Source organism: Squalius cephalus (assembly GCF_949319135.1).
Source record: "Squalius cephalus genome assembly, chromosome: 2".
NCBI lineage: Eukaryota > Metazoa > Chordata > Actinopteri > Cypriniformes > Leuciscidae > Squalius > Squalius cephalus.
The window spans coordinates 45240043-45256895 of NC_137123.1; the positions used below are offsets into that span (position 1 = coordinate 45240043).

Here is a 16853-nt window from a genome sequence, read left to right on the forward strand (position 1 = left end):
ATCTTGTAATTTTTTTACCTTTTTACAATTACTTAAATACTTATTTTAATGAACGACAACCCACAAAAAAACAGACAAGGTCATTTGCATGATTATAAATAATTTAATAATCACATAAGATGTATATTAATATAACTATATACAAATAGTTAAAATATATATTTTTTCTAATTAGCAACATGTTGTCCATAACATTTTTTATATAGTTCAAGTAAACACTGTTGGTAGCATCATGTAGTGCAAAAATATTTGTGCGGGATTGGCCTTCATTAAGCAATTAATTTATAATTCATATTTTTCTTCCTTTAAATAAAAATATTAATAGACATTAAAAAATAGTTTCAGGCATATGACATCTTTCCAAGGTAGTTTGCTGGAACGTAGCCACGTTGTCCATTAGATTCAGCGAGCCACCAGTCTTTGTTACCACCGAGGTCTGAAAACTTAAGAATACGAACATGCTGGTACTCCTGAAGCGTGAGCTCTTGTTCACAGCGTGCCTGGAATGCATAAACTGCATAGAACTGCAGAAAAAAGAGAAGTAAAATTAGTGTCTTGTTATTCTCTTTATATCATTCAGCTTGACAACAACACAGTCTCAAAACAGGAAAGCTGAACTTTAGAGATCAGATGTAATTTTAGTTTTAAACCGCAAAAAACACTTTATTGCAACATAACAGCAGGCTACAGTATCTGAAAATCAGTTTATCTAATTTAAAATGATTTGTCCTTCTAGAGCCTTTCCGGGACATATGACCAGTAGATGGCGCTGTCTATCCATTCACAATATAAAATTTTAAACTCGATTGACCCCATCCGCTCAAGTCGTCTATTTATCTTATTCTAAAGAAAAAACCTTTTCATAATCTTTCATCAAAATTACTAACTTTTCTGCCTCCTGAAACAATTATTTTTCTTCTAATGTTATAGCCAAGGTCATGTTGGACAAATGCAAAACAAAATATGAATATGATATTAAGTGATGATTAAGTAGTATCATAGCCTAACATACTTCAACCCATCACAAGACAAATCCTCATGTATACATTATTTAGGCCGCATTTCCACTGCAGGTCTTGATGCCCAATTCCGATTTGTCCGATTTTGTTTTTTGACGACCAGCTTACATCATCTTTTAAAAAAGACCCATATCCGATATCTGCATTTCCACTATACACTTCGTGAGCTTAGAATTATAAGGTTCTATCTCCGTTTAGGGTAGTTCTGAGATATTGAGCATCAAAGTTTTTACATCCCAGCTGGCAATGGAGAGATGGGGCCTTTTTATTTTATTAATAACTACTAACAAAATATTTTTTTACAAAAATAACACCACACAGGCATTAATAAACACCTAATGGATCAGATTATGTCAAAAACTCAATTTCGACCAAAAGTGGAGATAGAACCTTATAATTCTAAGCTCACGACTTGGCGAAACAACCAAAGGTAGACGTATTGACCCAGAAAAGCTTGGGCCGAAATGAAAGTAAAAATGGCGCGATTTGCAGTGGACGCAGATGAAATGATAATTCAAGCATAAGCTTGTATTATCTTTAAAGGTCAACAAAACATTGGGTTGAGCCATGGTTGAGCCTTCGTCCTCCATTACACCATTGAAAAGAGTCATGTGATCACGGTTGGTGTCCACCTGACAGAGTTGACGTTATTCGCCAGCGTTGCTTTTTTAATGACGTATGACTTGCATTGAAAGGAATATCCGATCTATCCGCTTACATGGCAGACGCAAATGCATGTTTCCGGTTCAGATCAGTTTTTTTTTTCCTGCTTGCATGTTTGTGGGTCATATCCGATCTGTGCCACATGGGAGGAAAAAAATCGGAATTGGTTCACTTGAACCATATAATGTCAATGCGGCCTTAGTGAACAATATACTTTTTTTCACTTGACACACATCACAGTAAAGTAGTCAGAATGCCATTTCATGTTGTCTTTACTGCAAAATCTATTGAAGTCCTCCAGGTAGTATTACAAATTTTCAATTATACTTGAAACACCACTTTACACAATAGTTAATTATGGTCCTCTTTAATTTGATTGGCTTTACAGTTGGGCTGAAATTGCAAAGCACTGGGACATTTGAATGTTCCTATTACTCCACTTGTCTGTTTGTGGCATTCCACAGCACAGGCTGTCAGTGACTCATTCTGCAGGTCACATCGTTTCGCCAGTAAATGACTGTCTTTGTATCTTATGAATCAATGACTGATTATTCAAAAAACATTGATTCATTCAGGAAGGAAACACCACTATGTTTTGCTCAGAGACATGCAATGGTTGTTCCTGTTTGATATAGTTTGGAACTATTACCATTGGTGGAGCAAAAATGGACAAAGTATCTGGAACATTGTGTCTAAAATGTTAGTTTTTCAGTAAGTTTCCTTGTTTATTGAACTATTGTTTACAAGCAATCAAAATAATAATTGTTCTGTTCTATGCTGTTGTGGCTCTGAACTCAGACTTCCCACCCACAAAGTTTGGAAACCAAAATAAAATTTCAAAACCAAAAATAAAGTTAGAGTAATTAAATTTGGGTAATTTAACTCTTTATGCTGTTCAGGGTGTTGTGTTCTCAGGTGATACAATAAGCCAGGCAACGAGGCGCCTGTTTTTGTGAATTTTATTGCGACTATCTTAATTTTTTTTTGTCATGGTAAAGTGCGTTCACACAGCTAACATGTTTACCTTTTGTAGCTTATCCATCTTGTGTGCTCGAAATAGACACTGACACATGAAAACGTGTCATCAGAGAAACCTGTTAACTGTCATTGTACATTTGCCGCACTTTTTTAATTGCCTTTTTTCCTCATCACATATTTTAGAAATCAATAAATTAAGTATCATCTGAAAGTTTAAACATTCAAAGTTCATCCTGTGAAAACAGTTTTGAAATTAGACATTGCGTTACCATGGAAAACGGGTACTTAAAACCTTTTAGCCTTTCGATTTGTATGATATAAACATCATCACAACTGGTTAGATATATGGCTTTGATTTTCTAGCAAAATTATATTGTAAAATGTATATTTTGTGTAAAACAAAAAGATTTAGTTTAGTACATTTTGATTTACAGTAAACTTAAACTATTATAACTTTTTTACACTTTAATTTGAAGCTGCTTTTACTTCTGCAATAATTTGTCTTCCTTAGGGTTGTAAATCAAATCATTCTCTAATTACAACCATCTGAGTTCAGATATGCTTTAGATAAACATTATTTTTTTTGCTGTTTCGGGTGAATATTTTCAGTTGGCAAAATTTCAGTGCATCACTAGTGCTGATATTTGGAACAACGGCACACTTGCGTGTGTGAAATTGATTAAATATCCTTTAAGTCTTGTGTACCACACACACACTTTCCATATGTCTTACATATTGGTCCTCAGAGTGGTCCGGCTCGTCCTGTGGTCCAGACTGAGGGGACATACTGTCTGAAGTGCTGTTCGGACTGAAGCTCCTCATACTACTGCTCCTGCTGCCTGAGACAAACAGACTCAGATTGTCAAAGTCATCTGGCCTTTCAGTCACCTCTCGCTGGGGGTTGTAGGCTTTCAGGAATGAGGAGTACACATAGCCTTGCGTACCTAAACACACACACAAAGACAAAGAGAAATGTCATTATCAACAGCAGGATCCTGGTTAACCTAATAGGAGCAAAATAATGGCAGCTTTGTAAGACCACAAGAGTGAACGTGATCTCAGATAGATCAGTTTCAGACCTCAAACTAATTGAGTTGTCTGAAGGATCATGGATTACACTTTTCACATTCTTTTTTAATAATACAATTCAAATATCATAGCATAACATTATTATTATGATTTTTTTGTGATATTTAAAGATTTCAAGTAAATATTTCAAGGGCTTTATTGGCTGAACTCTTTTTTTTTTTTCTACTTCCAGTCACTGTTTTTTTATTCCCCAATGACCTGAAACTCCTTTCAATAGTTGATAACAGACATGTTGATCACCTGACATAACAAGAATGCTGGTCCTGTTGTGAAGCAACAGTCTCTGTGGAGTTAATGATAGGCTAGTTTATAGACATGTGACGAAAGAAAATCCTTATGGGATTTCATTACTCTCAGCTGTAAGGTTATGAAGTTCAACAGCAGATAGATAGGATGCATACAAAATTTCCACCAGCCTAATTAATGCTTTATTTAATGGTGTCTACTGTAAATATCATTGTGTTTACAAGTATAAACTCTCATGTGAATTAATAGCGTAAGCGTGAGCAAATGTTCAAAAAACTGGTTACACTTTAAAATAAAATAAAATTTGAACATTTGTTAATGCATTAGGGTATGTTAATGTTAGGTTAATGTTAATTTATACATATTGTACATTGTTAATTCATATTCATTCATAATATATTTGTTAATGTTTATTTTTACAATTTGATACAATACAATGTTAAAATGTAATAATTTATGTAGAAATGAACATTAGCTTAAGACTAATGAAAACTATAAAAGTACATTTTAATTTAATGACAGCTACTGCATCAACAAATGTTAACATGTAGATCCCTATAGTAAAGTGAATGTGAATGTAATGTAATGTTCAATGTTTTTTTTCCCCCCTGGGTTCTTTGAAAAAGAGAATATTTAAAACAACTACATTTATCTGAATAGATTTTTTTTTAACACCGTAAATGTATTTACTGTTACTTTTGATGCGTCTTCGCTGAATATATATATATATTTAAAACTTGCCTCTTATACGCTGTGCATTATTATACATCTTTTTTTTTTTCTGAAAATAAATGAAAGTGTATTTGAACACAAGTAAACAAACTTACTCCCAGTGTGTACCAGCCAGCGGCTGCTGCTGCCCATTGGGTCTTTGTCTTCCAGCAGGGCCACTAGCTCCCCCTCCAGCAGGCTGATGTCTTTTTCCTGACAGGCATTGCAATTACGCTTGAGCTGATAGAGCCGATCCACTGCATACTCTTCCAGGAGCCAGGCTCTGTGCTCCTCGGTCTGTCTGAGGATCTCTGGGGCCTGAAGAGAATTTTACACTCAACTGAGACCTTAATAGCAATATGGGTTTACCCAAATTTATCATTTGTAATCATACCATTTTCTTGTCCCGTTTCTCAAAGCTCACTTTGCGCTCCATCAGCTTTTGGGAATTTTCTTTGAAGAATCCAAGGTTGTTCAGCTCCTCCATGATAGAATTTTGGACTTCACTAAAGTTCGACAAGGGAACCTGGATGGAATGACCAATGCAATGATTAAAATGCATAACAGAATTTTGGACATACTGTAGATCAGTGATTCTTAACCAGGGGGCATCAAGAAACTTCCACGGGTGCCCTAATAAGTCAAATAAATGTATATTAACATAATCTTAATTAAAATGCTAAAAACACAAACTAACAATCTAAATAACACTAACTTTTTTATTATTATTAAAACAGAAGTCCCAGAGGTACATATCAGACTATGTGAGCCTTTGAATATTTTCTTGTACAAACTTGGATTTAAAAAAGTTGAGAACCATCGTTGTAGATGAAACAACCACTGTAATTAAAATGTTATATTACACATAGTCTTTTGAATATTCTTTATATTTATCTCCATTATTACTGTTTTACAGAAAGTAACTGTAACAAATTCAAATTTCATGTTCTGTGGGAAGCTATACTTGAATGCGTAAAGATCCTTTATGCTTAGAATATAACAGGCTAATGGTTTTGGATAACACAAAGGTTGTAGGTTTGAATCCAACCATGGACCACAGAAGTAACCTAATATGTTGTAAAATCACCATTTTGCCTTTGAACAAGACACTTAAAACTGGGGTTTCCAATGTGAAAAAGGGCTCTGTCACTTTCTCTTCATTTCAAAATAATTTGGGGATTTTTTTTTTGTATCATTTATTTTCTGCCTGCTTTAACTCACCGGTAGCTGGTGGACAGGCGGTTGGGCTGCATCCATCAGCTTTCTAATTAATTTCACTACACAAATCAAGCAGTTGGTGAGGATGGTCCTGACAGCTCGGTTGAAGCATTGCAGCTCATCCAGCAGCTGGGCATTGAGGGCCTCATAATCTCGTTTGGCCAGGCCCTGTTCCTCTTTGGAGGATCGGGAATCCAACTGGCTGCAGTAGTCCAACAGTTTATCGTAGCGCTTCTGTATCAGCTTCTGTGGTGATGCAAACATTCCCAGCAGGCTGGAGAGAGGAGCCAGAACTAGACGCTCCATATGATCTTTCTGAGGAACACAAACCATACAAATTTTTAAGATGCTATTTGCAGCAGATGCAGACATTTAATAGGTTTACAGCCCTTACAGACTAAATGCTTTGATTGAAAAGGAAGCATAATGACACAATTGTGTGTGTGAAATGTGAAAAATTAAGGGAATACTATAGTGAATCTCACTTAGCCAAAATATTAGAGTGCCGCAATCTGTATGATGGCTTTGAGCTCATATTGTGCATTATTGTACTTCCTGTTGCTTATATGTAATTTTAAAGAGAAACTTAGCTCACATAAAAATGATCATCCATGACTGTTTGAGAAAGTTTGAGAATGTTTCACAGTGCAGTTGCTGACAATAACTGAGGGGAAATTTTACTCCATAGTTTATGCAAATACATCTTTTTTTTTGTGAGTGTGAGGGGAAACACTTACAAATTGTTTGTATGGGTCATTGCCATTCCTCTTTTGCTGAAAGCCATTGGTGTCTATTTTGTCTGGATCCTTCATTATAGTTTCTAGGTCCTGTGCATTTTGAACAGCAATGGATATCATCTCCTACAGTAAAGAGAAATATAAAAACAGGACATTGTACCGATCAACATTTCTATAATTCAATTAATTCAGGACCCAGATCTATATATGAAGACTTCAGATGCAAAAGCCTCTAAGTGCCATCTGAAATGTTCTTCTAAAATGCGCAATTTTTTTCAAGCTCATATGTTTAAGTTCAGTAATTTCACTTTAATGACAATTAATAGGTCATTTTCATTGCCATTAAAGTGAAATAACTGAACATAAACATACAAGCTTGATAAAAATGATCATTCTAGAAGAAAATTTCAGATGGCACTTAGAGGCTTTTGCATCTGAAGTCTTCATATATAAATATAAATATAATATTTAGAACACATTATTTAAAAGTTTGAGTGCTTTCAATTAATAGAAATGCAACCAAATTTACAGTAGAATGGGGCTAGGCCTTTTGGAAGGTTTTTTATTTTATTTTATTTTTTTATAAATAAACCCTCAGTAACCAGCACTATCTCAGTACTTTCCTATGCTGCAAAAATTGTCCTGAACCATGCTGCCATTTTAAGATTGGTTTTGAGGTCATTTGAAATGTTATGATTTAGCTGATTTATATAGAACGAATCTAGTCATTTATATATTTATGAGACTTTATCACATAGGTTACATATACTTTATTTATTTATTTATTTTTGTCAATTAAATTAACAGTTTGTAGGAACTGTTAAATAAATAAAGGATATTTAGGTACAAAATGCCCCCTATAAAATACTTTCTGAGGCAGAAATGAAAACACCACCCAAAACATTGTTAGTTTTTCACAGGAGGAAAATGGCAGATTTTTTTCATCAAGGATGTGTTGACACTGACTGCTCTAATCACAATGGAAATTAATTTGTGAAATATTTCTGTACTAACAGTGAGGTTGGAAATGTGCATTGCACTGTTCTAAAGCAAAATAAAACAACAATACTTGAAATGTTAAAAAGAGATGTTTAAGGCAAGACACCAGGTGAATAAGCTAATAAAACTAAAAAAAAACTAATAGATATCACTCATATTTCCCCAGGTGATAAATCAAGATACATTAAGACAGTTCTGTCATGACAACTCTCAGAGAGACTGGCATGGTAATGGTAGTGGATATGGCAATGTTAGTATTTAGTCTTGGCGGAATAGATCTGCTATGCTATGACTTGCTACTGCCAATACATTCACAAACATTGCTGTGAGCATGTAAGACAGTGGTCTCAAACTCAATTCCTGGAGGGCCACAGCTCTGCACAGTTTAGCTCCAACCAGCTCCAACTCAAACCTGCAAGGAAGTTTCTAGTAATCCTGAAGACCTTGATTAGCTGGATCAGGTGTGTTTGATTAGGGTTGGAGCAAAACTGTGCAGAGCTGTGGCCCTCCAGGAATTGAGTTTGAGATCACTGAGTAAGACATGCTGCTGCTGCACATGTAACATACATGAAATAACCCCACGTAACAGATCTATACAGGTGGAGCTGGGGAAGGTGGAGAGTTTCTGAACACTGCAGACTGCTAACAGCAACACTGGTATTTGTTTGCATGTTGAGCTATGTAGATGACGATGTGATCGCTACCAAATGAGATAAGGACTTATCAGCCTACGCAACCTAGAGTTTCATGCCAGAACTTGGTATTATTACATTGTTATCATTAAGTTCTTAAAATGTTGTGTTGTTTAAACAAGCAAATTATGCATTATCTAACTAAATATGCACTAGTTTGCATACATTTCCAGAAGAGTTAATTTGAACATTGGATGAAGCCAGGTTCAAAATTCTGGTTTCATTTTGTTGGAATAATAGAGTTAAAGGTTTTTGCAGAGGTTTTGGATATCAGTTTTTATCTCTCCATAAATTAGAAAATACTGTCAACAGCCAGTGTTTCAGGAATAAAATGCTCTAAAAATATTCCTAAAAACTTGTATATGAACAAACCCCATCTGTTAAAACTATAGAATAAATGTATGAATAAAACTTTTTTGATGTATGTAAGATAATTTTGGTGTATGTAAGGGCTACTGAAGAGGGGATTTCTGGCTCAGTGCATGAGAAAAAAAAATATCTCATTAAAAAAAGCCTTTAAATATATATTTTTAAAATCTACAGATGCAAATATATAAATTGTAATAAAATAAACACTTAAATCTGTATTTGGATGTTTTCTTTCTACTAGTCTGTTATGGAAGCAAAATATTTACAAATGTATGGAAATACTATTGCCTAAAGTGTCTTTCCTTAATTGCATCTATTTATGTATAACTAAAAATATGTCACATGTTTCTTCATACCTGAGTATAGAGCAAGTAACAGCTGATGTTTTTCACTAGCTGTCTCACAGCTTTCTCAAGGCAACGGAAAAGTTTTTCCTCCTTGTCAAACGCTTCATCTCTCACCTGTGGAGAAGAGAAAAGCCGCAACAATACACACAGACTGCCTTTACAGAGGCCTGAGTAAAAATATGGTTATTTTTGCCTCGTTTGGTTAAAGTACCTGTGGCTCAACGCCAGTGAGCATCTTAAAATAGCTTGTCAGGCGGTCAGATTTCTTCCTGATAGAATGAATGTTGAACTTGTTGAGTTTAACCCTCAGAGAGGTTTCATCGTCACTCCTCTTGTACTTCAGCACTGAAACAACACAAGTGTCATATTTGCAAACTTTAATACTTACAAAGCAAACAACAACAAAAATCTTTTATACGTGAGTTTTATAGACATGCATGGTTGCTTTAACCCAAAATACTTTCTGGGACCCAGGAATAGACTTTTGTCCACTGTAGTGGACATTATATTTTAGTGAATTTCTCTGACACCATACATGTCACATGTTACAACCTGGGTGTCCTGTAAAGAGCACATTCAGGGCTTTTGTCACCAAATGTTTGGAGGTTTCACCATGAAAACAACTTCTCCTTGGTCTTTAAAAATGTCTGACATTAATTTAGTGATCAAATGTAGCACTCCTATGGAATTATGATAATATATTGTAATTATAATTTAAATCGGACTACTTTTCAAATTGCATTTCATAAACCAACATCTCAGGAAAACGTTATGGGGTTTCAAAAAAAAAAGAAAAAAAAAAAAGACTTTGATTTCATAGATTTCCACTGTAGAGGACATCAGGACATCAACTATCATGTTTATCAGGCATTTTGGGAGATACAACAAGTGAATATGGAAATAAATTATACATCAATATTCCAATGAAATATTAGATATTATTATTAAAATGTTGCTAATTATTTCTTTTTTCATTAAATGTTGCTCCAAGAACACATTAATGTGCAAATTAGATACAGTGTATAGATACATTGCATTGAATGGGAATATTAATTTATGGCCATTTTACCCACATATTGCATAAAGTAAAATGGTGTATCAATTCATTCCGTTTATCTTTCATAACATAGTTGAGAATCATCTTTATACAAATTTTGGTTAAAAAAAATCCTGAAACCCTAAAATTTATTGGTGATTGAAAAAAACAACAACTGATTCCTGGTGTCCACTACAGAGGACATAGCATAACAAATGAATAGAATAGAATTTTCCCCCCAAATTTTTTTTTTTTTTACCATTTGTTTCTTATGCTGTAAACAATGTGATGACATGAAAAAATAAATGTTTTCTGGGTTGCAACTTGACAACTTGCAACCTAAAACCGTGTAGGCCTATTTGATATAGTTATTATAAGATCCTGTGTATGTCTCACCTATGTCTTTCCTCCTCTTAAACTCATTAATGTTGACGTTAATGATCTTCACAGTGGTCAGAGCTTCCTGTAAGGGCCTGTTGTCAGGGTGGTCCATGGGTGTGGCATTCCACAGTTCAGCCAACAGCAGCGGGTATTTCATAACACGCTGCACTGGTTTAATGATCAGAGAGCCCATGTCAAGCAAATTGGGCTTCCCTCTAAAAAATAACATTGAATGAAGAACAACTATTCAGATTTGGTGAACTCCACTTTGTTCACTATATACAATCTTCATAAATTACTTTTATGATGTTTCTGTAGCTCAACTGAGCATGAGGCACAACAACAAAGTCACAGTTTCAATTAATGCATAGCTTGAATTATAAGTTGCATTGAGAACTAAGCTGTCTATTAACATGTCTATGAAGTAACATTCATGTTTATAATTATAAAATGTTAGAATCTTCACTACTGTATATTATTTATCACAGAGTTTAAATCAAAAATTGCATACTCACTCCAGGTCATATATTTTCCTGTGAGAGAAGAGACAATAAATCATTATTGTACACATTAGAGACAAAGGCCTAGGCTTATATCTAAGAGATACATGCAGTTAACATCTTTACTTGAGTGTTGATATACATCTTCTAAAATGCTGCTGAATGTCCTCCTGTGCTTCATAAGACTTGAGTGAAGCATTAGCCTCGTCGTGATGATAGCAGTAAATTTTGTATACCTCCTCCATGACAGCTTTGGCATGGATAAAAACTTCTCCTAAAAAAAAAATTTGATTATAAATTATATGATCAATAAGTTATGTTTTACATATGCAACATATGTTTTTACATTGCTTTAACTCATCAAAATAAGTTAAGCAATTTTCAACTTTTTTTTCAAGTCTGTTTAATCTAATTTAAGTTGAAATGACTTTCATACAGCCAAGTTGATTGTATTTACATTTTTGAGGCAGCAACTTTTTTAATGTTTAGAAATCTATAAAAGTGTAATTAAGTCACATTATAGAATAATGTTTTACATTTATGAAAAGGTTTCAAACTATATATTCATATACATTTTAATAAAATTATACAATAGTTTAATAATTATTTAACTGTTTTTTTATTTTTAACATTAATTTTATTGGGTTTATTAAGTTCATTAATCTTTAGTTTAATAATGACCACTAAATGAATCCTAATTTGTAATGTCAGTAGTTACGTAACATACCATTAATTATAGCCAATGTTTTTGTTTGTTATTTTAATGCTTGTAAGTCGAATGTTTCTATTTCAAATGTATTTCAAAATTACCTATGAGTTGTGTTTCAGGGTCAGGGTCAGCTATGGCATCTTGTAGCCTTTGGAGCAGATCAGCAGAGACAACACACACAGACTCAATGTTGGTGAACAGTCGATCCACATCCACCACCTATAACAAATCCATCAGACCCCAAAATCATGCATCAAACAAAATGTTGATATAGAAATAGCAAGTTTAGTAGATGCTTAACAGAAATGCACTACACATCGGAATCTTTTTTGCAGTATTTAGTGATAACATAAAACCTTTATATACCTCTATGGTGATTATGTGATGACATTACAAATCTAAAGGTGTTCTAAATCTGCAGTTACAAGATTGTAACGGCCCAGCCGGTTTGTACTTTAGGTTGCTCTTGATCATGTTTAAAAAAGAGATGTATTTTCTCCATATTTGAGAGAATACATCTCTATGGGACTGTGAACATGCCTGGGCTGCTCTGAGAGGAAGCAGAACCTCGCTTATGCAGAGCTCCAAGTCCTTCTGATAATCTCCCTCTGTCCTAACCAGCTCCTCAATGACCTTTGACCTTTTTATCATCTTCCTGTGGCGGATTTCTTCTGGATCCATGGCTGGGGATGTGGCTAAAGAGATATCATGTGGGGACATTTTCTCTGATGTGAGGACAAAGAAAAAGAAAAAGAGATGAATTACGCAGTTCAGATTGTACATGCATTATAAAAAAAATCCTGTTAATCTAGTGGTAAAAAACACATCTGTGTTTGCCAGAAATTCACAGTAAAAAATAAATAAAAAATACTAAGATGTAAACAATTCTGACTTTATTTCTCACAATTGTGAGTATATATCTCGAGTTTTTATCTCGCAATTCTGACTTTTTTGTGTGCAATTGAGTTTATATCTCACAATTATGACTTAATAACACGCAATTGCGAGTTATGCCAGAATTGCAAGATATAAGAGTTTATATCTCGTAATTCTGACTAATATCTGACTTTATCATTTTAATTCTGACTTGTTTCCTCAGAATTGCGAGATTTAAACTTGCAGTTGCGTGTTATAAAGACAGAATTGCGAGTTTATATCATGCAATTATGAGAAAATGATGGGTATATTATATGATGGGTATTATGGGATTCAAAAATTTCTCTGTAATAAAAACTAAATAAATAAAAGACCTAGAGTGTTATTTTATAAAAGTAATTTAATTAAATTTTTGATGCAATTAAGCAGTGTAATTCTTATATTGAGTTATGAATCACCAAATAGAATACATTAGCTTACTAAATACAACTAAATATTAGGTATTGCTGCAAGCAATATGAAAGTTAAACAAAGTATGTACTCATGGGAAGTGAGATGATTCTTTGTTTCCTGGTCACCTACATTTGACACTTCCTCCTTACAGAAAGAGACAGAGAGGCTACAGGCAAAGGTGGGGCCAGGTGTCACATTACTTTTTGGCACAGTGATGCAATGCTGAAAAGGCCTTTTATTTCTTTTAGTGCCTGCACATCTCAATCATACAGATTTGGTGTTTAAAATGACTAATAATTAGACCACATTTGAATATTTTTAGATGTAAATAATGAAATTACTACAATAATGTGAGGAATTCCCCTTGCATTAAACATGTCAAAATGATCCAATCATAAATTTCACGCTTATTAATTATGAATCAGCTTTAAGGAAACAAAACTGTGACTTATTATGTGTGAAAAAATAAGCAGTGGGCAGATATGATTCGAGGAGCAAGTCTTAGACAAAGAGTTAGGTTATGACAATAGAGGAGTTGTGTTTCACTCATTTCACTCACACAGAATCATATAACTAATCTCTGCCCTACAAATCACCAGAACATGTATGCCTTGATGCAGAATAAATTAAAACATGACAGCAATCTTAAGCTAATACAGTGAATTCAAGATTCCTCATAGGAAATGTTTAATCAGTACTACATTATTCTCTGGTGAACCTGCATTTTGACTGGCTGAGCAATTTAGACTGGCAAAAGGTCCTCATGAAAAGAAAACACAAAGACTTTTCACTGAAGGCCGGCTAATGGAAACCTGTGCCACGCTGAACAGATCACATTTCTGCAGGAAAACATTACCTGACTGAACTCAAGCTTGGAGATGTGCTTTGAGCTCACTGTGAGTGTTGATTTAGCTCCAGTGTCTTTGTATAGCATCAATAATTATCTGCCTATTTCGTTTTAATTATTTGAAAGCCTCAAGCAAGACTCCCTCCTACCTTCTCCGCTTGGTTTGATTCAGTAACACAAAGTAAACATACAGGATCCAAACATACCTCTTGTACACACGCACACACAAGTGGAACCTGCCCTGCAAGTGCCCATTAAGAGCTTGTATCTCATATGATCAAGTGTTTGCTTTGGACATTTTCCTTTTTCTTTTGGGTAAGACATGAAAATATCATATTTCAAACACATTTATACAGTCATACTGATGTGCTAAAACAACATTCTTGTTTTAGTAAATCCATTGTTTCATTATGAAGCATGATAAGTGATCCAGAACACTCAGTTTTATGAGCATTTCCTGTTCAGGGATCAACATTTCCTCAATGATGTCATCATATTTGACTTTAATTGTGCCATATGACATACAGCTGGCTGTCAATGACATACTTTGCAATATAAACATACTATATGGCTAAACATGTGTGAACTGAAGTGCCTCAAATTTAAAAAATAATATTATAAAATGGACTACCTCACTATGTTGGAACTATATGAAGGTATATTAATAACTAAAAGAAGTTAATTTAACAACTAATTTCTAGATCTGAAAGGTTTTAAAAATGATAAGTCTCATTGCTAATGCTTTACACATACAATAAGAAACTAAAACTGCTGACTAGTTGCAAGCGTTTCAGTCATGTGCTGTTTAAGTGAAATTCAAAATGGTTTGTTTGCTTTTTACAGATGAATTGTGAAGTCTCAGAATTCTCCTTGACATGATTTGAATGTATGACAACACATTTTGTTTATATAAGGGCTATTGAATGAAAACTAAGAAGCTTGTATGACAATGTCCTTAGCTGTGAGATGTCCTCAATGTCATGACTTGGCAGCCCTGAAAGGCTTCATTCCCTGCTCAGTGGAGGCTGTTAAACTAGTTTTTCTGTCAGCTGATGTCATTCTCAAGTTAAGATTATGATGACATTCACATATCATCACAACCAGACTGTGACATGACATTCACAAGAAAATGAATGAATGAATTACTTCATATTTATTATAATATATTCTACTCATCAAGTTAAATGCTCTAATAATGCAAAAAGAGTGCAATGCGGAATAAACCAAATAAAAATGAGTAGATAGCAACTTCCTGATAAAGTAAACAGCGTAGGCACTGTGGCTGAGCTTGTTTACGACTGTTCCACAACCATGTTCAGCACTGTGGCCGAGGTTCAGTTTGCATATGTGACATCAGTCCAGTGGGAATAGATCTCTCTCTGTAATGTAACAACGCAACAGGTGCTAAGCATCAGCACACACATGTCCTCTTTTTTCTATTTTTTTAACTTCACTCTGCACAAAGATCTAATGGAATTTGAGATGGGAGGCTTTAAAAGAGTATAATTGGTATAAAATCAAGTCAATGCTAACCTGCTGCTCTGCAGGATGTTTAAAACGTGTTGATGTGAGCCTAACAACGATCTTTCTAAGGTTATCAAGGCTTTACTATAATCTAATGTTTAACCACTATAAAGTCACAACTTCATTCAAATAGCTGAAAAGAATTCTATCCAGTTTGTGAGGAAAAATTACCTTTAAGTTTAGCACTATACTCTGTCTTGTCAGAATAGCTCCTTCTCACCAAGGTTGCGATGCTGATGTCACCTTTGGAAGCGTCATCTTCCACAATAGTATCTGTCTTCCTCCTTTCCAGGTATCTTACGAAAAGTCTGTTTCTCCTTTTAATTCCTTTGTCCTTCTCTTTTCTCTCCACCTTTTCATTCTCTCTGTCATTCCCACTGGCCTGGTTGGGATCCATGTTGACCCCTTTCTGCTCCCTCTTGCTTGGCTGTCTGGAGTAGAGGTGGTGAAAGAGAGGGAGAGTCTGGGAAGAGGAACAGGTGCAGTGTTGCTTCTATTGCTGTGTACACTAACTCCATGCAGGTAAACCCTCCCCCTCTTCTGTTTCCGCCATACCTGTCTCATGAGAGCTGTAGCCACACCTCCTTCACTTCTCTCTTTACAAAAAAGACAATCATGAAGCTAGAGATTCTGGTCTTTTCAGAGTCTGGTCTCCCTTAAGGCAAAGATAGATGGCATAAAATGTTTCACACAGTGTAATATCTTGCTGAGTGACTTGAATTTGCATACCTGTTGGACATGTGGAATATGATAAATGAGAGCAACAGACCACCAGCCAGCCAAGACACAAGCAATAGGTATCTATGTGAGATGCTTTACAATAGACTTCTGGAAATATTGTTTCGGATGAGTGCAGATAGAGTTAATATTAAACAAGAAGGAGGGTCTGATGACTTAACTTTGAAGGCCATGACAAAGGTCGACATATCAAACAGGCCTGTAAAGTTTTCGATTTGTGTCAACATTTACAAAGCATTACGTCAATGCTGGTGTATATATAAACATTAAGACCAAATGCGTAAACCCGGTGAAATGTCATGTGACAGAATATATGGGCTTTTAAATAAGACTTTTGTTTTATTCAGATTCATATTTTAATAGATCAGATATGTATAAGATTTAAACCAGATTATGCTCTCAAAACTCAAATGTACCTTAATCAGAGATGGTTGTCAAGTCATTTTAACTCTGAATAACATGCATGACTACATTCGGGGTCAGCTGTGTATTTGTCTAAAACTATATTCAAAAGTTTCCCATAAACAGGTATGTGAATTTACCCTTCATTCAGGTGACATGATTAATCTGGAACTATGAGCTGCATAACATGTGTTTCTGGTGTAGATAAAGAATGAGTGAGTGGATGGATTTTTCTGCCCACTACAGAGAGAAACAGGACCAGAATGAGTTTCTTTTGCATACAACAGTTGTGTTGGGTAGACTACTGGTATGGATGAAA

The 16853-nt window shown here is 34.7% G+C and overlaps 1 protein-coding gene across 1 annotated transcript; it reads right to left on the reverse strand.

Moving 5' to 3' along the window:
- Positions 1-143: 143 nt before the first annotated feature.
- On the reverse strand, positions 144-16198 carry arhgef38 (Rho guanine nucleotide exchange factor (GEF) 38). Its single transcript, XM_079850142.1, has 16 exons — positions 16124-16198; positions 15950-16049; positions 15566-15857; positions 12235-12419; positions 11796-11913; positions 11112-11259; positions 11001-11018; positions 10501-10700; positions 9280-9413; positions 9078-9182; positions 6662-6784; positions 5928-6239; positions 5101-5232; positions 4823-5024; positions 3393-3604; positions 144-524 (listed from the first exon to the last, which is right to left on the reverse strand). The coding sequence occupies exons 2-16, from the start codon at positions 15956-15958 to the stop codon at positions 342-344; spliced, it is 2373 nt and encodes a 790-aa protein (XP_079706268.1). The 5' UTR covers positions 15959-16049; positions 16124-16198; the 3' UTR covers positions 144-341.
- Between the last annotated feature and the right edge of the window lie 655 nt (positions 16199-16853).

Excerpts from the sequence above, each read along its gene's own strand:
- arhgef38 (XM_079850142.1), bottom strand. Across the intron at positions 11,260-11,795 it reads CCCTGAAACACAACTCATAG|GAGAAGTTTTTATCCATGCC; the intron begins GTAATTTTGAAA and ends TTTTTTTTTTAG. Across the intron at positions 9,183-9,279 it reads TCACTGGCGTTGAGCCACAG|GTGAGAGATGAAGCGTTTGA; the intron begins GTACTTTAACCA and ends TCTTCTCCACAG.